We start from the raw sequence: 25,294 nt of genomic DNA, 5'->3' as shown, positions 1-25,294 counted from the left end.
ATCATTAATCTTTGCAATAGTCACCGTGCTACAAAGTATTTCATTGCATTGCAGCAAATTGCAACACTTTTGAGAGAGGTGACCAGCTGTAATAAAGATGTCTTCCTTTTCTTTATTGTCTTAAAATACTCTATATGGTTACACAAATATAGACAGTATCCTCTACCCCATGATGAGTTTGGTGGTGGGTCGGGACCTCTGGATGATCTTAACGTCCTGCAACTAATTGAGGCCGTTAAGTAGCCAATTAATGCCCAGGTAAGGGTCTCATTTCGCTGCCAGGTAAAGCCTGCAGTGGGCAGGGGGCTTTCCATGCAGAGAATGTGACAAACAAACATTGATGTTTGTGGGCTCTCAGGAGAGGGAAGGGTTCCACGTTCAACAGCCCTTAGTAATTGCTTGAGGAGTCCAGCATTGGGCAGGCGGGGAACCCACTAAAGCAACCTACCCCCTTCCACCACCATCAGTCACCTGTGGGCTAGGATCCAGCGATGACCTTGGGCCTCAGGTTGGTGTCATACCAGCAACAGCCAGCATCTGCCTAGTTGTGCTGCTGTTCAGTAGAGCTTTCGGACAATCTCCGGTGGGTGGGACTCCCACCCCTGGGTCCTTGATCCTTGGACTTCCACCCCTAGGTCATTGATCCTGTGACTCCCACCCCCTGGTTCCTTGATCTACTCTTGGGTCCTTGATCATGGGACTCCCACCCCTGGGTCCTTGATGCTGGGACTCCCAACCCCGAGTCCTTGATCCTGGAGAAAGGCCTGATGCTGGTCAGTTAAATGCCTGAGTGGAACAAGGTGTGACAAGTCTTCCCTGAAACAGGCGACATGGGAATTTTGCCTGCTCTCTACCGACAGCTGAGATCCCCTGTTGCCTCCAGAAGATTCTGTCTATTGGACGATACAGTACATAATGAGGCCATTTGATCTGGCATGCTTGCATTGACTCTTTGAAAGAATTAGTCCCACCCCCTGCCTTTTTTCCAGAGCCTTGCAACATTTTTCCTTTTCAAGAATTTATCCAATTCCATTTTGGAAGCTATTATTGAATCTGCTTCCACCATTCCTTCAGGCTGTACATTCCAGATCGTCAGAACCCACTATGAAAACCATCTTTATTTCACTTCATTGTTGCAACAGTGAATAAAACAAATGGAAAAATGTCATGCAGCGCTATGACATATTTGTGACATTTTGTAAATATAATGAGGCCCAACTTCTAAGCCAGGAACTTAATTGCAAACAAGAATTCATTAGATATTTAATGTCAATAAATATTAAACTCAACTTCCATCAGGAATATAAAACTTATCAGCAGAAGAGTAAGATTATTAGGACAAAAAAGCAGAATATAGTTTTACTGCCTCACATATGGGGTGCATATCCTGTCTGAGCAGCCTAATGTAGAAGTGACGCCATAAAAACCGAGCAAGTTCCAGTCAACACTCTTATCACAGGAAGTGCCTCGAGCAAAGGAAGTTGCTAATAACTAAGGTGCAGTCACTCCATCTGCAACTATGTAAAGCTGCAAAGCAGAACAAATCAAAGCCTTAAAGATTCATTTCCCAGCAGCTAACAATGTCAGCCCATTTTTCATTCAGGTTATCATTTTGCCTATCTACAGTTGCTATGGAAATGCACCTATGGCAGCAAGTTGTTCCGGCTGGAAGGGGAAAGGAAGATGCCTAAACAAGGGAGGGTCCACTGCAAAATATGGCCTGTAATATGCCACTGAGCTGTTGCCTTCGATAAGCTTGTTTCTTAGGCCAGTACGGTTCCATTTCAAAGTCAGGATTTGGATTTATGATCAGAAGACAGAAACGAGTCCGTAAAAGACCTCATAAAATATCATCACAATGGCTAAATATTTTCTCTCCAGATTCTGCCCATATTCAAGATGACAAGTGCGATGTTGTGAGAACCCTGGCAGAAATTCCACTTAAATATCAAACATTAAGCAAATAAGATTTGTACATTATTAGGCTGTGGTGGTGTCACATGAGCAACACTTTACCCATGAAGCTTTGCTGTGGGACTTTCCTAGTTGTCTGCTAAGTGAATATCTTACTACGTTTAATAATATTTGTGGAAGCAACATCCCTTCTTTGATATTTAACAGCTCTTATAATGAATGTTCTTTGTAGAGTCGACTTGAGGAGGCGTACAATCTCCTCCTGCTCCTATTTCTTGTATTCTCATGTTGCCTTCTTCCCTTCATGCCAATACATCTTACAATTTTATTCAAAGTCACTGTATTATAACAATGCTTCCTATAACAAAGTACATCAAATTATGTGCTAAATGATTAGTGCTTGAAATATTGTTATCCTTTGTGGCTTTCATTTATTTTACATAATTTAACATACTAACAACATGGGCTGTATTTTATTTTTGCACAAATGTTCTCTGCTCATCTCTCCTGAAAGTATCTCGCAGTGCAGTATGGTTCCATGGGTGCACTGCACATGTGAGGGTCTTCCAGTAGTATGCGCATTGACAGGGCTTTCCTCTATAATTGAATGTGATTTTATTGGGAAGTGTCGCAGAAATGGTGGAATAGTAGTGTGCCAATGCTTACAGTTATCTTATTGTCTGGAGCAGATATCATTTTCCCACACCTAATGCTGCCTGGCTCTTCCCCACCGTCAAATGGGGGAGAAGGGAAGATGAGATCCACTGAAACTGTCCCTTTCATCCTCTGTTACCATCATTTCCTTGGGCCCTTAGTGGGGAAACTAGTGATGGAGCCCAAAAGAAATGATTCTGAGCTGCCCTATAGAGGAAGAGGGCATGTAATTGCCTCCTCTCCTTCCAATAGGTTGCAGACACTTACCCATGGAAGACTGATCTTAGCTGACATCTTCAGTGGGATATCTCTTGTAGCGGTTGGTGTGAAACTATCTCTTTTAAGGTCCCCTTTCCGATATTCTGGAATTCCAACACTGCTGGGATTTCCTGTGATTGCCCTGAAGGCATTTCTTGATGGCAGGAATCCAACTGGGGATCCATTGCACATGTACAATATACCCTTACCAGGAAAATCAGATGGGTATGTAGCAGGTGTGGATGGGAAGGTAGAAGTTCTACCCTGTTAGAGCTCTTGCTTAAAGTGGAGAATCCTCCCAAGGCTTTGGAGATTATTCAGCTGCAGAGATCATCACAGCAGAATCCCAGTCCTATCTGAAACCAGGAATTGACATTTATATTGACAGAATTTACTTCATAATACAAGATGTGCTGGATAACGTTCCCCTCTTTAACCGAGGGCTCTGAAGTACATTGTGACGTCCCTTATCTGAGATCAGCTGACTTAGCAAAGACCATCCGAGATCGAAAGAGACTGCTTCCTCTGGGATTGCCTGTAACACTTTATCCTTCACAAATATAATTGATTACTCTCCTGGCAAAGAACACAGGACTAAACAGTGTTAAAGGAAGCAGCTGTTCTGTGCTAAGCCAGTTCTCTTAGCATCGGTTTACACTGAAGAAACAATACACAGGGTCATAAACAAACGCTGAACTTTGAGCAATGGTTTGTTTTGAAGGAAAGGGACAGCTGACGTTTTTTTTTGCAATTTGTACATGGACACTGAAGAGCAAGCGCCTGTAATTCTATACTGTGACACAGTGAGAAAGACGCAGTAGGTCATCTGATTTGATTCCGACTGTGGAACTTAGCTTCTGCGAGTGAATCATTTGGTAATTATGCTTTTGCGCCTGAAGAACTTTGATTTGACTTGTGCTGGTATTACACTGAAATCTACACCAATGTTTAATCAATCTTGCCATTGACGCCTTGACAACATTTTCTGCTCTTCCAATTTGTACACACTGGAACATAAAACACAATGTAGAGCAGCATAACAAGTTCAGTGAAAGTATTAAAACCATTTTCTTTCTTTTTGTCTCTCTTTGCCTTATTGATGATATGAAAAATAGTTTGAAATCTGCTGTATATTTAAGGAATTGTTATTGTGGAAGCTTTTCTCTCTTTATACTGCAGATATCTGATTAAACATTGGAAGATTTGGAAAATATGGTACAGATCACAGTAAATTTTTTAAGAATCACTGGAAAATCACACCCAAAGTCTAGCAATATATTTTGGAACAAACAAAGAATGCTGGAAAAACTCAGCAGGGCTGGTAACATCTGTAGGGAACGAGATCCGAGTTGAGGTTTGAAGTGCGTTTGGCTCTTCATCAGAACTGAGTGTTTCCAGCATTCTCTGGCCTGAATTCTCAGACCTTGCCCACGGCTGGGATTACCCGGTCCTGCTGCCTGAATGGAGATTTGGCTGAGGGCTAAATTCTCGGTTCTTGCTGGGGAATGCAGTAGGGTATGCGAGGCCGAAGATTCCAGCCTCTGTATCCCAAATCTGTGGAGAGAGAAACTAGTTCATGTTTCAAGTCAATTACCTTTCAGCAGAGTTAATGCTGTTTCTGTCTCCACAGACACAACAAACCTGCTGACCATTTCTATCAGTTTTTGTTGCAGGTTTCCAGCGTCTGCAGCAATTTGCTTCTGCATGGTGTCCCAACTTTGGCGCCTCAGATTGTGCAGAAATATCATGACCTCCTTGCATTTGTCTTCGATTACACCCTATCAAACCTCCAGGAGACCATTTATCTTTTAAATTCTTTTACCATCCAGAACCCTTCTCTTACATATCTGCCCATCTGAACATGAGATCTTGCTTTGTTAATCATTTATTGCTTAAGAACAAAGAAAATTACAGCACAGGAACAGGCCCTTCGGCCCTCCAAGCCTGCTGCCCGACTTAACTAAAACCCCCTACCCTTTCGGGGACCATATCCCTCTATTCCCATCCTATTCATGTATTTGTTAAGATGCCCTTTAAAAGTCATTACCATGTCCGCTTCCACTATCTCCCCCGGCAACGAGTTCCAGGCACCCACCACCCTCTGTGTAAAATATCTGCCTCCTTTAAACCTTGCCCCTCGCACCTTAAACCTGTGCCCCCTAGTAATTGACTCTTCCACCCTGGGAAAAAGCTTCTGACTATCCACTCTGTCCATGCCTTTCATAATCTTGTAGGCTTCTATCAGGTCGCCCCTCAACCTTCTTTAAGGTATGTCTCGAATCTCTATTTCCACTAAAATATACAAATGAACACTTGGCTACATTGACCTATATTTGTCAGCTTGGTGCACTTTGTATGTGTCCTCTGCAGCCTCCTGTATTGTCCTTCAGTGTTCTGTGCCTTCTGAATCAGTGTTGTCAGCAGAAGTTGATATTAGTTCCTGCCCATGCCGAATCATTTCTGTGAATAGAGAACATGAGAGGTTCCAACACAAACTCTAGGGAGCTTCACTCGCTATATTATGCTACACTGTGGAAAAAATAATTTGCTTCTATTTTTTGTATCCTTTAGCCATTGGTCTATTTACATTACCAGTATGCCTTTAAACCCTTGGGAGCTAAATTGGATTGCCATAAAAATAGGTACAGAGATCATGATACACAATTAACCCACATCAATTGGATGCAATACAGGCAGAATGCCACTTTCATAAAATAAACACAAAATACTGTGGATGCTGGAATCTGAAACAAAAACGGAAAAATGCTGGAAAATCTCAGCCGGTCTGATAGCATTTATGGAGAAAGAGTAGAGCCAACATCGAGTCTAGATGACCCTTCATCAGAGCTTTTCCAGCATTTTTCTGAGAATGCCACTTTCATGCTAATTATCGATTGATATGATTCCAGTATATAGCCAACACTAATTGCACTATTCATTGGCTGCACATATCAGCAGAGGGCTCAAGATCGACACTTATTGGCACTACTTAAAGCTAACTTGCACTTCTTACATGGGAGGTGTGTATGTGGCGAGAGCAGGTGATGGAAATCCTTTGAGAGCTGATTCCGACTTAGACCATAAGACATAGGAGCAGAATTAGGCCACTTGGCCCATCAAGCCTGCTCCGACTTGGGAAAACACAGTAAGAAGTCTAACAACACCAGGTTAAAGTCCAATAGGTTTATTTGGTGGCAAAAGCTAGTGACTTTTGCTACCAAATAAACCTGTTGGACTTTAACCTGGTGTTGTTAGACTTCTTACTGTGTTTACCCCAGTCCAACGCCGGCATCTCCACATCCCGACTTGGGAAAGGCAGACAATTGGTTGAACTTGCGGCTACCCAGGCTTTCCAATGATGCACTGGAGGATTTGGTGGAAGAAATTGAGATGTGTGAACTCTGTAGTCAGACAGAGCCAGGAGGCTTTCCAGACACATAGTAGAATGGCAGTCATAGCAGGTAGCCATGCAGGTCAATGCCAATAATCTAGACCAAGGACCTAAATGTAATGCTGCGAGAAATTTAATGACTTCAGGCATGTGGTCGCCCCTCAACCTCCTTTAAGGTATGTCTCGAATCTCTATTTCCACTAAAATATACAAATGAACACTTGGCTACATTCATCTTTAAATGTAAATCCTGACAACTGCACTATTGAACTCTGAAATCACTCAATTCCCCACACTCCCAGCATTCAGCTACTAATAATCTAGCACCAAACATTCAAATCTCCAGCACTCAATCAGCACTGCTGCAAGCCTCATGCTCACATCCAGCAGCTTGCACACACTGCCAGCTATTTAATCAATATAACCACCCAAATAGATTGCATGACACTTGCTGACGTACTTGTCTCTCTTGAAGGACAAGGTAGTGCACAACTGGAGACAGCAGTAACAAACCAGAAGGAGCCAGCCATTCCTGTATGTCCTAACCCACATGGAGGAGACAGAGCTGGCTGCTATCAGAATTGTCTCTGGCGGAACTGAAACCAATGACGGTGATGGCATGGCATCCTCATACCTAATTCCTCTTCTCACATCCAACTTCCTCCTCATGGCACAATCTTTTCTGATTGACAAGCTGCAGATGTTGTTAGCCTAAAACTCTTATATTTCCTCTCCTTCACATTACAATCTTATCTTTGGGTATTTCTCATTTCAATCCAAAAAACATGCTGGTTAGGTGCATTGGCCATGCTGCATTCTCCCTCAGCGTATCTGAACAGGCGCCGGAGTGTGGCGACTAGGAGATTTTCACAGTAACTTCATTGCAGTGTTAATGTAAGCCGACTTGTGACACTAATAAATAAGTAAACTAAAAAAATTTCATACCCAAGCAATGCAACTTGGTTAGTGCTCCGCCATAGTCCCTGAGGACCCTGGGCTGCTCTCCCCTTTGACAAAGAGAGCTGACTGATGGTGATTTAATTTGAGGGTCACCCACCTTGGGTGAGGGGCAAGGTTGAGAAGGTGAGGCCTCAGGGATAACCTCAGCCAGTACGGGAATTGAACCTGCGCTTTTGGCATCGTTCTAGCTGTCCAACCAACTGAGCTAACCGACTGCCCGCAACTTGGTTAGGCAATGGAGGAACAGCACTGTGATGATGAAGATACACCATCGTTCAATTTCACACTTGCAGCCACCAGTTCAGATATTGACACTGTGAATATCTCAGAGGATAGAACAGAAATTGATTTGCATGTTGTGAGACATTGGGCAATTAAGGCATGTGCCAGATTACTGGAGAATGAACTCACATGTGAGTTCTACTGCAGAGGACTTGGAAACTTCAATAATGCATATTAATCAGCAAAAGGCCGATGAATATACACAGCACAATGCTTGGTGCATTGGGCAGTCTAATAAAATATCTGTACTTAATGTCATGGAGTGGCACGGTGGCACAGTGGTTAGCACTGCTGTCTCATAGCGCCAGGGATCCGGATTCAATTCCGATATCAGGTGATTGTCTGTGTGGAGTTGGCACATTCTCCCCGTGTCTGTGTGGGTTTCCACCGGATGCTCTGGTTTCCTCCCACAGTCCAGAGATCTGCGGAGTAGGTTGATTGGCCATGCTAAATTGACCCTTAGTGTCAGGGGGATTAATAGGGTAAATATGTGGGGTTACAGGGATAGGGCCTGGTTGGGATTGTTTTTGATGCAGGCTCAATGGGCCAACTGGCCTCCTTCTGCGATGTAAGGATTTTATGATCCTAGTATGGAGAAGTCCCTAGACACACATCTTAGTGTGCATCCTTTTCCAGCATATCATTGGTGCCAACTCCAGATGCTGCATCAGGATTGTCTTTACAGCCAACATTTCCCCTTCCATTGTGGCAGCTTACAGCAGATGTATGAGCGTGGCAGTGGAAACTCAGACTGAAACCATACAACTTCAGACTGCTCTCATGCTTGTTTATCCTCTGCAGATGTCAAAGGCATTTGCAGATTTTTACAACAGGTTGCTGAGACACTTATTGACAATGAATTATTTTATTTCTTGGATGTGGGCATCGCTGTCTGGGCCAGCATTTGTTGTGCATCCCTAATTGCCCTTGAACTGAACTGCCATTTCTGAGGGCATTTAAGAGTGACATGTAGGCCAGATCAGGTAAGACTTACTTCCCTAAAGTGAACCCCAGATTTGCCGTGGTGGGATTTGAACCCGGGTCCCCTGAGCATTACTCTGACTGTCTGGATTTAAAATACATTAACAGTACCATTACATCATTGCTTCCCCTGCTGTCTTCTCTCTCTTCTGTATCTGTCCTTTCCCCACCATTTTGCTGCCACTCTGTCAGTATCCCTGCTATGTTTCCTGCTAGTCAGCCAGCCTAGATTGTTGCTGCCCATGCCAAAATAATGCAATCCAAAACCTGACCTTCTAGGCCTCGAGCTGCTTGAGGTCATCCTCTGAGGCCACCTGCAATCTCACTCACGGTAAGTCAGTAGCCTTCCCTCAGCCATGCTACAGCTACTGGGGCAGCAGGAGCACAAAGACAGGCAAAGGTATAGGAGAAAAGGCACTGAGGGGTGTATAAGTCTGATTAGTTTACATTTGTATGCAATATTGTATCATTACATTTCTAAATTATGTTTGCAGTGCTTATTTTGTGGTACCTTTTATTTTAGGATCATGACCAAGTGGTCAGTGTAATGATTGTGACACAGGGAGGGTATGTTGCAGGACTGTTTGTGAATGGGAAATTGGAGATGCAGTCACTCTTATTGAACTTGAATGAGTTCTTCATGCACAGCCTGTGAAAAAAGTGGTTGCTGAGGTTGCTGCCTTCTTGCTCTTTCGCCTCAGGGTCCTGGGTCTCAGCTTCTCATCTGATAGCTGGTGGCAAGGGTGGGTGCCTTCATGCTGATGAGGCTGTGCATTATGCAGCATACCACCACATGTATTAAGACTCACTCAGTCTTCTACTGCAGGTCTCCTCCAGAATCATTGACTGCTCTGTCACATTTATTGCAGCCTTTTAATGTATACCTGATGTTCGCGTGTGCATGGATCGTGCTCCGGAATCATCAGCCATCTTGTCAATGGATAGCTCTTATCGTCAATAGCCGACCTTTGGTTTGCCTTGATGGGCTGAAATACTGAACTGCGGAAGAAGTAGGGCATCATGATTTCTCCAGGGTAACTGGCTATTGCAGGTATTGACTTGCATGATGTGCCACCTCTGGTCCAAACAAGCTGGACATTAAGGGAATGGAATCACTTTCTGATCCTGTGCACAGCAGAGTTAACATGCAACACCACACAAAGCAGTGTGTGTGCTGTCAGTAGCACCCCATCATGAGAAAGCCATCAATCCTCATAAGCCCTCATTCTTGTTCTGCCTGCTTGGCAAGAGAAAATGTGATGAACTTGTCTCTCTTTGAACAGAGAGCCTTTGAACAGTGACTTCCACTATACAACCGTGGATGGCAACCTACAAGATGTTGCTCATTTCTCCAGCATCAGTTGCCAGATCTCCATGAGGAACTCCTTGCTGAAGCACTGGTGTCTCACATACTTTTCCCAGCATACTTCACATCAAAAGTGTACATGTGTGCTGCGGCTGCCTTATTGGACCCCCTGAAGACACTTGTAGCACCCAGAAAATGGCCACTATTGAGGCCAATTTCCTTTTCTTCTTTTCTTAATATGCACAAATTTAATGTGTGGCACTTTATCAAGCACTTTTTAAACATCCATGTGTACCACTTACATTACATTCGCTTTGTCGACATGATCAGCAATTTCCTTAAGTAATTCAATTAAGTTAATCATCATGACCTGCTCCTTGCAAATCCATATCCCTGATTAGCCCATATCTATCTTCACTAATCATATCCCTTATTATGGTTCCTAGAAGTTTTATTTTGACTCATTATCTAATCGATTTATGGTTACATGACTTCATCCTTTCCTCATTTGAAACAGATCGACTACCTTTTAGTTCTTCAGTATAAGTTCCTGTGTGGAAGAATTTTGGACAATCATGATTAATTCTTCTGCTTTTTCTTTCCTTGGTCATCTTCAATGTTGAACACACCTGGGGATTTTTCTACTTAAGTTAATTTAGCTTTCCAACATATTTCCTTTTTAAATACTTGTATCATAGAGATTCTTCCATATTATATACCTCCTTCTAAAATATTGGGTGCGATTCTTGGCCTTCCAGTCACGTGTTTCCCGCTGGCGGGAGATGGTGCATTGTTCGCTAGCGGCGAGATTCTCTCGTTCCTCGCTGTCAATGGGGATTACCATTGACATCACCCCATGGTGGCAGGAAACCTGCAGGCAGGGGTACACTGACGGCGAGACCGGAGAAACCTGCTGGTGTGAACGGCCGGAGAATTCCAGCCATTATTGTTGATCGAACATCCTAAAATTATCCATCTGGCTGCAGTCTTTGGTTCAACCTTCTTTGCAGCACCAAAGAGAGCAACTGCACATATATCATGACACCATTGCATAAATCATAGAATCATAGAAACCCTACAGCACAGAAAGAGGCCATTCGGCCCATCGAATCTGCACCGACCACAATCCCACCCAGGCCCTACCCCCATATCCCTACATATTTACCCACTAATCCCTCTAACCTACGCATCTCAGGACACTAAGGGCAATTTTAGCATGACCAACCTAACCCGCACATCTTTGGACTGTGGGAGGAAACCGGAGCACCCGGAGGAAACCCACACAGACACGAGGAGAATGTGCAAACTTCATACAGAGTTTTCATTGTTTTGATTGTTGTTGTTGTTGTTCGTCCATCGTCATTGATGAGGACCTCGACACCAGTAGTCATCATGAGGCTGGATGCGGTGTGCCCGAAGATGACTGATCAGGCCAATTCGGGCACGGAATGTCCTGGCACATTGATGATGATGGTGTCGAGACTAGCACGTAATTTGGATTAAAGTGAGGGAGAGTTGCGCAGAGTCAGCCTCACTTTCTCTTCCCAATTCCCATCTGGATCCAGTGGCAAGACAAAGTCGAGACGGCTGGAGATGGGACTAGGCGCAGTGGGTGACCAGGACGTCTACTGTGTCTTGTCCTGCTCTTCGCGTTCCACGACGCTTGCAGAGACTGCCTTCTTGACCGTTGGACCTTCCATTGGTCTCGTCCGCTCAATCCGCCGGAGTCTGTCTTCATATGCTGGGATAGACATCTCCCAATCTCACCGAGGGTTGAGACCCATGGGCTACCCTCACCTGGTTTAGCCGGCTTGTTGAAGCGATTGCCCGGGGTGTGGCCGCTGTCGCATGCAAACAGTTATGGGGAGCCAGAGGTGAGAGCTGAGTGCCAGGTGGGGACCAAAGGTGGACAAACCACCCTAAAAAGGACGCGGCATGTTCCCCCACCAGAGGTACTACCCCTCCCTGACACCCCATACACTCCATGTTTTGACTGTAAGGTGCTTGGGGAGGATATGTATTCATATGCGCAGATTTATGGCTTGACTATGTTTGGCTGGGAGCAATGTGGATCAGGAACACACAACAACTTGTTTGCTTCTGCTTTCCGAACATCAGAGGGAGTGCAGAAAAGATTTACGAGAGAGATGAGGGATTAAGTTACATGGATTAATTAGGGAAGTTGAAAATGCTGGAAAATCTCTGCAGGTCTGACAGCATCTGTGGGGAGAGATCAGAATCAATGTTTCAAGTCCGGATGACCCTTTGACAGAGCTCTGAGATTTTCCAGCATTTTCTGTTTTTGTTTCAGATTCCAGCGTCTGCATTATTTTGCTATTATCAAATAGTGAAGCTGTTCTCCTTAGAGAAGAGAGCATTGAGAAAATATTTGATAGAGGTCTGGACAGAGTTATTTTCATTGGTGGAAGCTGGATCTCAGGCCATAGTTAAGGATGTTGGGAGGGTGGGGGTCACAGGTTGAGGGGTTCACGAGGTCGGGGTTCTGGGAGATGGGGTAGTTGACAGGGGTGGAGGGGAGGAATGTGCAAACTCCACACAGACAGCCACCCAAGGCTGGAATCGAACCCGAATCTCTGGCGCTGTGATGCAGCAGTGCTCACCACTGTGCCACCATGCTGCCCCTTGCTAACGATGCCACCCTGTAATTATAGTTCGTTGCGGGGGGGGGGGGGGGCAGCTCTCACCATTTATCATCCTGGTGTCAAATTTGAACCAAAATTGAGCTTCCAACCACATGGTTAGGCCATAACCATGACTGCCTATTTCTACCTCTGTAACATTGCCCAACTCTGTACTTGCCTCAGCTCAACTGCTGCTGAAATCCTCATCCATGTTTTCATTACCTCTTAATATACTTGACTATTCCAATATGCTTCTGTCTAGTCCTCTCACTTTCTATATTTGGTAAACTTGAGGTCATTCAAAACTCTGCTGCCATGCCCTAACTTCTACCAATCTCAATTGCCCTCATACCTGTATTCACTAACCTCCTGGTTAAGCAATGCCTGAATATTTAATGGAGCACACCAGGATGATAGGGAGTGGAATAGCTTGATCTTGGTTTCAGATAAAGCTCGGCACAACATCGTGGGCCGAAGGGCCTGTTCTGTGCTGTACTGTTCTATGTTCTACTCATCCACATTTTCAAATCCCTCCATGGCCTCACTCCACTCAATCTGTGTAATCTTCTTTAGCCTGACAATGCTTCAAGGTATCTGTGTTCTTCTAATTCAGGTCTCTTGAGCATCCCCCACTCTCCAACAGAGCATCTTACCCAGGCAACACTCCGTCCCCATAATCCCCAGCATTTACCCCACTAATCCCCTTAACCTTCACATCTTGGCACACCAAGGGGCAATTTAACATGCCCAATCCACCTAACCTGCACATCTTTGGTCTGTGGGAGGAAACCGGAGCACCCGAAGGAAACCCATGCGGACAGTGCAAACTCCAAACAGACATCCACCCAAGGCTGGAATTGAACCTGGATCGCTAGCACTGTAATGCAGAAGTGCTAACCGCTGTGCCACCATGCTGCCCTCTGCTACCATGCCTTCCCATAGTTACAGTGCCGCTGTCTAGCAAAATGTAAAATTCGGTGGCCAATTTCAGGGCAATTCTGAAAAGGTGCATCAAATAAAAACCATTAAAAATTAAATTTTAAAAAATGAAATATTTTGTAGAATTCCCTTGCTCCATGTAACCTTTGGTAAAGATTGTTAACAGAGGGTTCTTATAGGGAGGACTATTTGTGAAATGTGAAATGAAATTGATGGATAACAGATTATTGTGTGTGATCTTCTGACATTACACCATTAGTCAAATTCCAAATTCATTTTGTAATTTGCATCAATTGAATTCATGTGTGAGTTTTAAAAAGTAATTTGAAAAATGAACCACTTACAATACAAAGCCAATGCTCACATCAGTAAAAAATGTGATATTACCTTCCCAAGTTGGTCAGTTCTGTAGCAGAGAGAACTGGGAATTCATCTGAGTAATTCTCGTAAAGTGGAGCCATATGACAAATCACAATAGTTCAGAGGGAGTCTCCATAATCCGTGCACTTTCTATTGGCTCTTGGAATGATATCCACAGACTGAGGAGAAATTAATATGATGTATTATGCAGCAGATGCATGACAAAATGAAGTAATGCCTGGGGGGGGTGGACCTTGGGGCACAGACAAGCAATATAAAGAAACGATCCCCACTGGACATCCTGTACTACATTTAACTGCTGCAGATAAGTGCTTGCAGCATAACAGTGCCCATTCTGTAAAACTGGAGACCACGTGTGAACAAAAAAAACTTCCAGATCTTTTGATTTTTTTTCTCTCTCTCTCCTCCTGGCAGCCAGTGAAGACTTACAGGCTAAGCTAATAAATGGCAGCCCAGAGGTTTGTGGGAGGAGATTCAGCTCTATTGAATTTGTCAGTGAGCATAGTGCAGCTCAGAGTGAGATCACATCCCAGGCAGTACAGCCAGGCTGTCTGTATCAGTGTACTGAAACAGCCCGGGGTGGGGAGGTGGTGGGGGGTTGCTGCATGATATCCTGAGGATTACAGCGGCAGGAAACTAGAAAAATCTGTTCACTTCACCCTCGGGGGTCACAGCCGTAGACAATCTGATAAAATGGACCTCAAGTAGGGCACTATTTCGAAGGAGTATTAAGGAACTGAATTCCGTACTTTTATGGTCAATTCTGGATTACTTTTGGTATCCTATTTAACTCTCCGCTATGTGGGGAAGAGTAATTCCAGACTACAAGAGTGGATTTACGAGCTGCAGCAGACAAACAGGTAAAAAAGCAAGCCAAAAGAGATCCTGATTCAGTGAGCAGATTTATTTTTTTTGCTGAATAAGAAAGCAGCAGCTGGAGTGGGATGTTCCTACCAGCAGAGTAGCTACTCAGTGTGCAATTCAAGACTAGCCACAGTGTTCAATCTTTCAGAGCTTTCAGAGCACAAGAATTGACAAGGATAAGGAAACTAAATCTGGAGACATATGCAGTGCTTGTTAGTAGAGATTGTGAAGACACTGTGCTAGTTGAAATTAATTAGTGAATAGTGGTTCTATTCCAGAAGGTGCAGATGCCTCATTTAAATGGAAACTAGCCATCTTTTAATGAAGCGTAAGGATATACTTTCCTGTTCTTCATTTTAATAGTAGTAGAGACTTAATTATGTGTTGGTTTCTCAGGATGAATGTAAATCTCACGTGAAAGGCCTTGAACTTTAATGTCCTTTCTTTGAAAACATTGATATTGTTCATCTAAAAGGATTTACCGGTATTTCCTCGTACATTTAAATCCATTTAAGACTTGATTTTGAGAAAGGCTATCATTTGAAATGTTGGGATAAAAGTTCCACTGTTCACTAATTTATGGCAAAACCCTAAAAGTGTGCACAAAGAAGTGAGGTCACAATTCCAAGTATTAACAGTGCAAATCATCTCCTGAGTTTTCATGAACAAATTATGCACTTTGCCTGAAATATTAGTCAAATTTAACTGAAGGCCAGTTGACATTTGGTCTCTTTCTTCTTTTGCTTTCATTGATACCCTTATCTCAGCCCTGGGCCTGGAGTTTGCTAATTCTTGATGGATTTTAAACTCTGGGCCCAATTTCGATGGCAGAATTGTGTTCAGTGTTTGATTTTTGTTTTAAATTAGGACCTACTCCTAATTGGGATTTGATTCTATGCACAGCAGTAAACCAGATTAATTGTCTGCATTGTAGTGTATCAACTGATAGCAAAATAGAAATTACCTGCAATTATACAATTGCTACATTAAGAAAAAAATACAGCTTTAGTAAATTAATCAAAACAAAAGGTGGGTAATCTAAGCAAATTATCCTGAAGTAACCCACTTACCATGTTTAAAAAGAATGTGGAAGAACAAGGAATGTCCAACACTGCACTTATCTTTGACTCCTTTGTCCCCAAGTTTCTCCCCTTCTCTTTTACAGAAGCTAACTCAGCCAGGGGTATTGCTCCACAGGCATCTCCAGTACCTCACAAAAGTGGTCATTCTTTAGGTTTGAAATTAGATGGTGGGCGTCACCAAGCTTTGCACAGCTGACACTGATCCTGTCCTCATCTGCTGTCCACATTTTCCAGCGGGATCACTGAATAGCAATTGGGAGCAGGGATCGCTGGCTGCACTTTTCCCCCAACCTAAACAGGCACAGAAGCTGATTGCAGTGATATTGTCACCACCTTGGATTAAAGTGATAAACTCAGCACAGACCGGATTACTTACATAAGAAAGCAATAGAGACTCAAGTTAGATCTCGGTCATTTTGTGCTGAAACTATGATGCTCTAATTTGGATAGTTTAAAAGTTAAAGTGTAAAGTTTATTTATTAGTGTCACAAGTAGGCTTCCATTAACACTGCAGTGAATTTACTGTGAAAATCCCCTAGTTGCCACACTCCAGCACCTTTTCGGGTACACTGAGGGAGAATTTAGTATGGCCAATGGACCTAACCACATATTTTTTGGACTGTGGGAGGAAACCGGAGCACCCGATGGAAACCCACGTAGACACGGGGAGAACGTGCAGACTCCGCATAGTCACCCAAGCTGGGAATCGAAACTGGCACAGTGAGACAGCAGTGCTAACCATTGTGCTACTGCAGGTATTCTGAAAAAAGACATTTTATCAAAGATTTTCATCTTGCACTCATCAGAATAATCACAAGGATATCAATGTCAGTGGAAATAACAAAAGTTACACATATAAAGTTGTTGTTTCCCCTGACATTGGTATTCTTGCAATTATCCTGATGAGTGCAAAGCCACAATAAAATGTCTTTTTTCAGCAATACTCAAGTTCTTTACAACCGAACGACTATTTACTATGCACAGCACCTCATAGTTCAACACAAATTGGCAATCAAACAACTTTTGATATTAGTTTGTGCTATGAGAATTGGAAAAGTTTGCATTCATATAATATCAATGGAAGTTTTTTTTCCGGGGGAAGGATCGGATACATTGTTGATGGCTCCTTCAATGTTCCCACAGGTAAACGTAGCACCTGAGGGTCCGTTGCTAGACTGTGCATCCTATTCAATTGCTGGTATCTTGAGTTAGCTGATCGGAGGCAGAGTACTGGAAAGTGAATTTACACGTTCCTTCACTGTCGCTGGGTTAAAATCCTGGGAACTTTCTTCCTTACACACACTGACAGCAAGGTTTGAGATGGCAGCTTACTACCACCTTTTCTGGGGCAGTTAGGAATGGATAATAAATGTTGACTTTGCCAGAAATACTCACATCCCATGAACAAATAAATGAAGATAAACTTTAACTCTAGTGGATCCTGGCCAAAAAGGAGAAATAACCCCAAGTTTCTGCTCTCATCTATTACAGGGAAGGATTACTATGGTTTTAACTATGATAGCCTCCGTAGGTAAATAGTCTTTTGATTCTCACTCTCCCAGGTTTAGACAGGGATAATGAACATGTGGGTAAGGTCTCAGAGGGTTGCCATTCAACCATCCCCAAAATGAATGACGATTCTCAACAGGGAGAAAATTCAAATGAGGAAATACGAGTTAAATGTTGGAGGATTGTAGACAGACTTTAATTCACTTTTGGTTGTCCTGTATGCGTTGGAGGTTATGGTGCAGACAGTAGGTGTAAAATGTGGAGTGCTCTGTTGTCAAATACTCATTCTGATTAGCACAAACACATTCAATATTGTGTTAAGGTTTCACAGCCATATCTTAGTGCTCTGAAGATTTGGGGAAAGTGCATTAGCAAATAGTCTTGCTTTGCATGTTGGCCTGAAGGGACTGAAGCTTGAGTCGGGTTAATTTCAGAATTAATCAGTGATAGATTTCTCCCTCACAAGCAGCATTTCTAATGAGTTGATGCTGTTAGGGAACAGTAGTTAGTGCAACTATTTTGTTCCCTTTGCGCTGACTCTCTAACTTTCCTCCCAAAACTTGGAATGTCAGAATTTTTACACTCCTTCAGATAGTCTCTGAGGTGGAGCATTGTTGGCTGTACAGGCTGACAATATTTCAGATATGTTTATACTACGGATATCTTGTTGTACAATAGCAGAACCCAGGTATGTAACAAAAAAATGCATGTGACTCGGTTTCCAACTTTGATTTGTTATGATTGTGACATGAGACTATGCCCCGTTACTTTTGAAACTAAGACTTTTCAACTTTCGACTAACTGAAAATTTTGCAATTTGAAATGAGACAGAATAGACTACTTAAACATGCAAGGTGCATTCACTTCCAAGGTGAAGCTTAAACAGCAGACAAGATATCCTCAGGGGAATGTGAAGAGGGGGAACACTACCTAAAAGTTTATTCATTGGTCACAAGTAAGGCTTACATTAACACTGCAATGAAGTTACTGTGAAATTCCCCTAGTCGCCACAGTCCAGCACCTGTTCGGGTCAATGCACCTAACCAGCACGTCTTTCAGAATGTGAAGGAAACCAGAGCACCCGGAGGAAACCCACACAGACATGGGGAGAACGTACAAACTTCACACAGACAGTGACCCAAGCCGGGAATTGAACCCAGGTCCCTCGCACTGTGAAGCAGCAGTGCTAACCACTGTGCTACTTTGCTGCCCCTCTTATTCAAAGATTTATCAAAACTTGTTACTGTCTAAAGAAGAGACTGCAAAAGGCTATAATTTTTTTTATTCATTCGTGGGACATGAGTGTCGCTGGCTGGCCAGCATTTATTGCCCAGACTTAGAAGTGATTGACACCAAATCAGACTCAAAGACTGAGGTATTCAAGTTTGTCCAATTAATCTCTAAGTTTGAAGAAGAGGTGGATACCTTCTTTATCTCTTTCGAAAGGGTAGCCCAGCTGTCAAAGTAGCCAGTCCAGCACTGATCTGTGCTGCTGCAAAGTAAGCTGATGGGAAAACCTCAAAAGGTTTGCTCCCTCTTGACTGAGAAAAGTGCAACCATCTATGAGGCAGCAAAAAGGGATATTTTAAATGCGAACCTGTTAGTGGCGGAGACATACCATCAAAAATTCCATACCCTCAGGAACCGACCTGACCTGACGTAACTGGAATTTGAATGGCTGAAGCAGCTTGTTTTGGATCAGTGGTTACAGGTGCTTAAACTTGAAGCCACCTCCCAAAGCCTTCATGACACAACTCTCCTCGAGAAGCATAAAAACTTGATAGCCTTCTTGATAAGAACTCACATGAAGGATCAGAATAACAGGAGCCAGCCTGGTAGTGACTCCAGCCAATGAATATGAACTTTTCACAAACCACATCCCAACTGAAAGGAAATTCTTCTCGAGACACACCCAACCAACTGAGATGGATAGAAGGTGGGAGAGTGCTGGAAACTGAGCAACACTCGAAGGGAAAGGACAGCTGGAAATGCAGGGGGGCCTCCTCAGGCCACAAAGGATGATGCTAAAAAGAGGCTTGATCATAGAATCCCTACAGTGCAGAAGGAGGCCATTAGGTCCATCATGTCTGCACTGACTCTCCAACAAAGCACCTTACCCAGGCTCACCCCTCTAAATTATCCTCATAAACCCATACATTTATCCCGCTAATCCCTCTAACCTACACAGCATTGAACACTAAGGGGTAATTTAGCATGGCCAATCCACCTAACCCACACATCTTTGGACTATGGGAGGGAAAGGACAGCTGGACATGCAGGGGGCCCTCTTCAGGCCACAAAGGATGAGCACTCAGAAGAAACCTTTGCCACTGCCAGGCCCACCCCAAGCACCTTGGAAACACCCAATGGGTGAAGTATAACAGGCCAGGCTGCAGCTACTGCTGAGAGATTGCACAGGGAGTGTCGAGAATGTTTACAGCAGATGAAACAGGCGGAAAGCTGAGCTCTCTCTCTTGGAAAAAACATGTCAGCTGGTTTGATAAGTCAACCATCAGATACCTACAGCGAACCAAGATCTTGTAATAATCGCAACATCTTCTACATCCTGTGGACGGCACGGTAGCACAGTGGTTAGCACTGTTGCTGTACAGCACCAGGGACCCGGGTTTGATTCCCGGCTTGGGTCACTGTCTGTGTCGAGTTTGCACATTCTCCCCGTGTCTGCGTGGGTTTCATTTGGGTGCTCCGGTTTCCTTCCACATTCTGAAAGACGTGCTGGTTAGGGTGTATTGACCCGAACAGGTGCCGGACTGTGTCGGCTAGGGGAATTTCACAGCAACTTCATTGCAGTATTAATGTAAGCCTTACTTGTGACTGATAAATAAACTTCAACTTTTTAAAATCTGATTGCATCCAAGAAACCAACTAACCTAAATTGATTGTAACATTTAACAATCTATCCCTCAAGGACAAGCAAAAGTCACTTAACCATATATTCATGAAACTTCTTTTATTGGACTCTAACTTCCCTTATTTCTGATACCCTTGTGTGTGACATTGTGATATTTTGTTTTCTCAGGTTTATTGGTCAGTAAATTTGCTCTATCATTAACTCAAGAAAACCTATTTGATTGCTCTACGTTGCTCACTGCATAAATAATTAAATAGATTCTGATTTGGAAAAGGCATATCCTCATGAAAAAGAAACCTTAAACGCTGTTGTGACCAACCAAGGAGGTTGAATAGAGGAGAACCAGTTCAACCTTCTCACTTGGTCGCAGCAATTGTGATATCAATTGGATAGTGTGGTCAGGGTTACCGCTGAGGCTGCTATTGATGATTTGATGTCAATCACTTCTAAGTGGTGCTGTTTTGCAAAGTGATTTTTTTTTTGCACAAGTTTCCACTCAAATTCACCTTGCATATTACTGAATGTAAAATCTACCATCAATCTGTGCCATTGGGTAGCTTTATTATAGAGGATTTAGAAAACAAATTCTCTTAAAAAATTCAACTGCTGTATTTAAGAGTGCCAACATGGTATAGTTTTTTTTTAGTAAAGATGAAAATGAGTTTATCAAAAAAATAAGCACTTTTAATCCGTATCTAGTCCACACAGGGGTGGCACGGTGGCACAGTGATTAGCACTGCTGCCTCATAGCATCAGGAACCTGGGTTCCATTCCTGGCTTGGGTCACTGTCTGTGTTCTCCCTGTGTCTGCATGGGTTTCCTCCGGGTGCTCTGGTTTCCTCCCACAGTCCAAAAGATGTGCTGGTTAGGTGCATTGGCCATGCTAAATTCTTCCTCAGTGTACCCGAACAGGTGCCGGAGTGTGGCGACTGGAGGGATTTCACAATAACTTAATTGCAGTGTTAACGTATGCCTACTTGTGATACTAATAAATAAACTTTAAAACAACCTCTGAGTTCTCCAACTCTAAATACCTGAAAATAACTTTTAAAATCCATACAGAAATGTTTACTAGTTACATTGCTGTATGGTAATTATTTATTTCATAAATTAGGAAAAAATGAAAGCTGTTAAAGCAAACCGATAGTATTTTTGTGTATATAAAAGTTAAATTTTAAAAGCCTCCTCAAAGATGGCACACAGGCACAATTAATGGAAGCTTACCATGGTGATTGTACTCAATCTGAGGACATGACCAGTTTGGTGGCAGTGCAATGTTGTTTAAACGTCGCGGAAACTCAATTCCTCGATCATTCCGTTTTTCTGACTTTGGGCAAATTTAATTGGAAATAGCAGTGAACCCTGATGGAAACTTTGGGCTTGTAATTTTTGTATCTGCTCTTGTGTGTGCCCAACTGCAATTACATAGATAATGGATGGAGAACACACTCATGGCAAGGCAGGGTCCAGTATCAATCGTTAAGCTGCTTCATTACACTGATGGTGAAAGCACATTCAGAGTAACAGTCAAAGCAAATTCCAAATACTATATACAGAATTATATAAAATCTACTGCAAGGAGCAGACAATTTGGCCCAGCTGGTCTACGTCAGTATTTATGTTCTACATGTGCCTCCTCCCACTGTAATTATCCCTTCCCACCCGATATTTATATCTCTCTACTCCCTTCTCTGGTCCCTTCTGCATGCAATATCACAACTCAAAAGGAAGTGATTGTGAGATGTCAGTTATGGCTCAATTGGTAACCCTTTTGTACCTGAGGCAGAAGATTCTGGAATTTACTTCCCACTCCAGAGACTTGAGCGCAAAAAAATCCTAGGTTGCAGTGAGAACTGAGGGAGTGCTGCTGTGTTAGGGAAAGAATAAAAGACATGGATTTATATAGTGCCTTTCATCCACTGGATAAGTTTCTATAGCAAATGAAGTACTTTTGAAGTCTCGTCACTGTTGGGGCTTCAGTTTAACATCTCACCCAAAAGACAGCACTCCCTCAGAACCACAATGAAATGTCAGGTTTGATTTTGGTCCTTCACTCCTGGAGTTGGACTTGAACCCACAATGTTCTGACAGAGAGTCATCACACTTCTCAGCTGCCAGCTGGAGAGTCAGTATGAGAGCCGTGTTTTTAAGTTTTTTAAGTTTATTTATTAGTGTCACAAGTAGGCTTAGATTGACACTGCAATGAAGTTACCGTGAAAATCCCCGAGCCGCCACACTCCGGCATCTGTTCGGGTACACTGAGGGAGAATTTAGCATGGCCAATGCACCAAACCAGCACGTCTTTTGGACTGTGTGAGGAAACCAGAGCACCCGGAGGAAATCCACGTAGACACGGGGAGAATGTGCAAACTCCACACAGGCAGTGACCCAAGCCGGGAATTGAACCCAGGTCCCTGGTGCTGTGGGGCAACAGTGCTAACCACTGTGACACTGTGCCTCCTCAAGCCTGGAATCATTCTTGTGAACCTTTTCCGCACCCTCTCCAGTGCCTTCACATCCTTACTAAAATGCAATGCCCAGAATTGATCACAATACTCTAGTCCAATCAAGTGTGAACCAGAGTATTATACAGGTTTATCATAACTCTTCCTTTAATACTTTATGTCTCATCTTATAAAGTCTAGAATCCCACTTGGTTTGCTAATGGCTTTCTCAAATAGTCCTGCCAGCTTCGACTGTTTGTGCACATATCTCCCAGGTCCCTCTGCTCCTGCGTCCCATTTAGAAATGTATCCTTTATTTTTGATTATCTCTCCTAATTCTTCCTACCAAAATGTATCACTTTGCACTTCTCTTCATTAAATTTTGTCTCCCATTTGTCTGCTCATTCCAGCAGCCTGTCTATCTTGAAGTCTATCATCCTCATCACAGCTCACAATATTTCCAAGTTTTGTGGCATTTTTATGTGGTCAGTACACCAAAATCTAGATAATTATAGAGTCATAGAATCCTACAGTGCAGAAGCAGGCCATTCGACCCATCGAGTCTGCACCGACCACAATCCCACCCAGGTCCTATCCCCATAACCACATGCATTTACCCTAACTAGTCCCCCTGACACTAAGGGGCAACTTAGCATGGCCTATCCACTTAACCCGCACACCTTTGGATTGTGGGAGGAAAACCGGAGCACCCGGAGGAAACCCACACAGACACGGGGAGAACGTGCAAACTCCCCACAGACAGTAACCCAAGCTGGGAATCGAACCCGCGCCCCAGGCGCTGTGAGGCAACAGTGCTAACCACTGTGCCACTGTGCCGCCCAAAATTAATATAGATCAGTATAAGCAATGGCCCGAATAATGACCACTGGGAATTCCGCTTGATATCTTCCTCCAATCCAAAAGAAACATTCACTGCTATTCCCTGTTCCCTATCTGTCAGACAACTTAATATCCGAGCTGCCGTAGTCCCTTTTGTGCCGTGGGCTTCAACTTTGCTGACGAGTTGGTTATATGGTATTTTATTAAGCACCTTTGGAAGTCCACGTTCACAAATTAATCATAACCCTCTCGTGAACCCTTTCTATTAATTCATCAAAAAAGCCAAAGCATGTTAGTTAAACACGATTTGCTCTTAATTAATTATTTCCTTAAGTAATCCACATTTGTCTTTGTTTTGCACTTGGAAGCAAATCCCCCGTTATATAAGCTGCTGGCCTTTTCCACGATTATTTTACTGATCAGATTTTTGAGAGCAGAGGGAGGGCAAGGTACAGTATTAATGTTCCCAAAATATTGGCCAGAATTTTACATCAAAGGTTCGGGCATGCGCCGTACCTGGAAACATGTGAAATCGCAGGAGAAGACGTTGGGCGCATGCTCCAATGTCATCACGCACACGCACAATATTTAGGCCGGCAGGCTTCCACGAAAGTTGGAACTGTGCCTGCCAACAATCATGAAGCCAGTCTAATTTAATTAGAAACCAATTGATCAGAGTTTTTCATTGCTCGTTTGCCTTTAAGGTTGGCAGGCCGACTGATTGGCAAGGCGGCTTTTACACTTAAGCTACGACCTCGATTCAGGGCAGGATGAAGGTCAAAGCTGAACTGAAATTAACATGTGTGCCTGGGGATTGAGTTCTGTATCATAGTTCTAACATCGATATTTATTTTTCACAGGCCAGCAGCTCGCTGAGACAGCAGTGGTGGTCTCCCTGAAAGAGCACATTGGAAGCGCTTGCTCGTAATCTCCTTTTTTCTTGGAGCCCGTCCTCCCTGACAACTTTCAGCCTTTCACAGCGCGCGTTTCACGTTAGCCGGCTGGTAATTGGCCAGCTAGTGTGAAATCATGCTCCAGGGCTGACCACAGCCAGGACTGCACTTCGGTCCACTTTTAAGCCCACTGTGCATCCGACGGGTGAAAAATCAGGTCATTCACTCTGTTTCTCTCACCACAGATGCTACAAGACCTGCTGAGCTTTTCCAGCATTTTCTGCTTCTATGACAGATATTCCCTTTCTCATTACAGCGCACTTTTTTTATTACTGAGCAGAGATAGCTAATTTAGTGGCCATTTGTCAATGTCTCCAAAATCCCATTTTATTCAAAAACCTCTTGCTATTTCATACAAGTCGCAAAGCATTTTAGAAGTGGTTTTGGTTGCATGCAGAATGAATCAGTTCCCTAGCAGACATGAAAGTTAAATGATATGTGGAAGGTTTCCATGATGTGATTCACTGTCGTACATCTGCTTGGACTTCTGGCAAAGGTTAAGATATGCTGCAATAAAATTCATATGCAGACCACAAGGTACTCTGACATCACTTCGCAGCTTCCCCCCTTACATTAACATGAAATAGTGAATTTATTTCGCTCTTTCATAAACGGTTCAATTTTTATGTTCCCCCACCTATTTTTCTGCATTTTAGCCAAGGAGTACATAAAAATTAATTGCCGCGGTTGTAATTACAAATTTTGAGGAAATAGTGGCCTTTGAAGTAAAGAGAGTGGAGGTCAATGGAAGTAATTTTGGATTATTTCATCATTCTAATAAAATTCAACTAATTGCACCAGAGCATAAATTAAATTTGGAACTTTTCTTTTTTATCGTTCAATACATCACAAGATGTAATTGATTTATTTTATTTCCTCAAAACAGTTATCTCAGAAGACAAACATGACAGTATAAAAATCTTCTCCCACCTCAACCTCTCTTTCCAAAGTCATTGAATAAGTTGAATCTCAAAATCCAAAGGCCATTTTACCTGGAACTCCATGTTTGATTCCCAGCAATC

At 43.2% G+C, this 25,294-nt stretch overlaps 1 protein-coding gene and 1 long non-coding RNA gene across 4 annotated transcripts in view; one reads left to right on the top strand and one right to left on the bottom strand.

The window, feature by feature from the left end:
* Positions 1–25,294, top strand: part of cep85l (centrosomal protein 85L) — a 257,274-nt gene that overhangs the window by 12,084 nt on the left and 219,896 nt on the right. Inside the window, exon 1 of one of the 3 annotated variants that reach the window (XM_078212718.1) lies at positions 14,233–14,568. The exons of 1 other annotated variant lie outside the window; for it this stretch is intronic. In XM_078212718.1, coding sequence (XP_078068844.1) covers positions 14,508–14,568 — 61 coding nt within the window. In that variant the 5' untranslated portion in view covers positions 14,233–14,507. Of the gene's footprint in view, positions 1–14,232; positions 14,569–25,294 lie in introns of those variants that run through there. One more of the 3 variants, XM_078212720.1, reaches the window with a different exon arrangement.
* On the bottom strand, positions 1,106–13,854 carry LOC144493592 (uncharacterized). Its single transcript, XR_013497765.1, has 3 exons — positions 13,715–13,854; positions 5,154–5,286; positions 1,106–4,380 (listed from the first exon to the last, which is right to left on the bottom strand). It is a non-coding gene; the product is annotated as an uncharacterized LOC144493592 (long non-coding RNA).

The sequence above is a fragment of the Mustelus asterias genome, chromosome 5 (genome assembly GCF_964213995.1).
Source record: "Mustelus asterias chromosome 5, sMusAst1.hap1.1, whole genome shotgun sequence".
NCBI lineage: Eukaryota > Metazoa > Chordata > Chondrichthyes > Carcharhiniformes > Triakidae > Mustelus > Mustelus asterias.
This window is presented reverse-complemented; position numbering and strand designations above follow the sequence as displayed.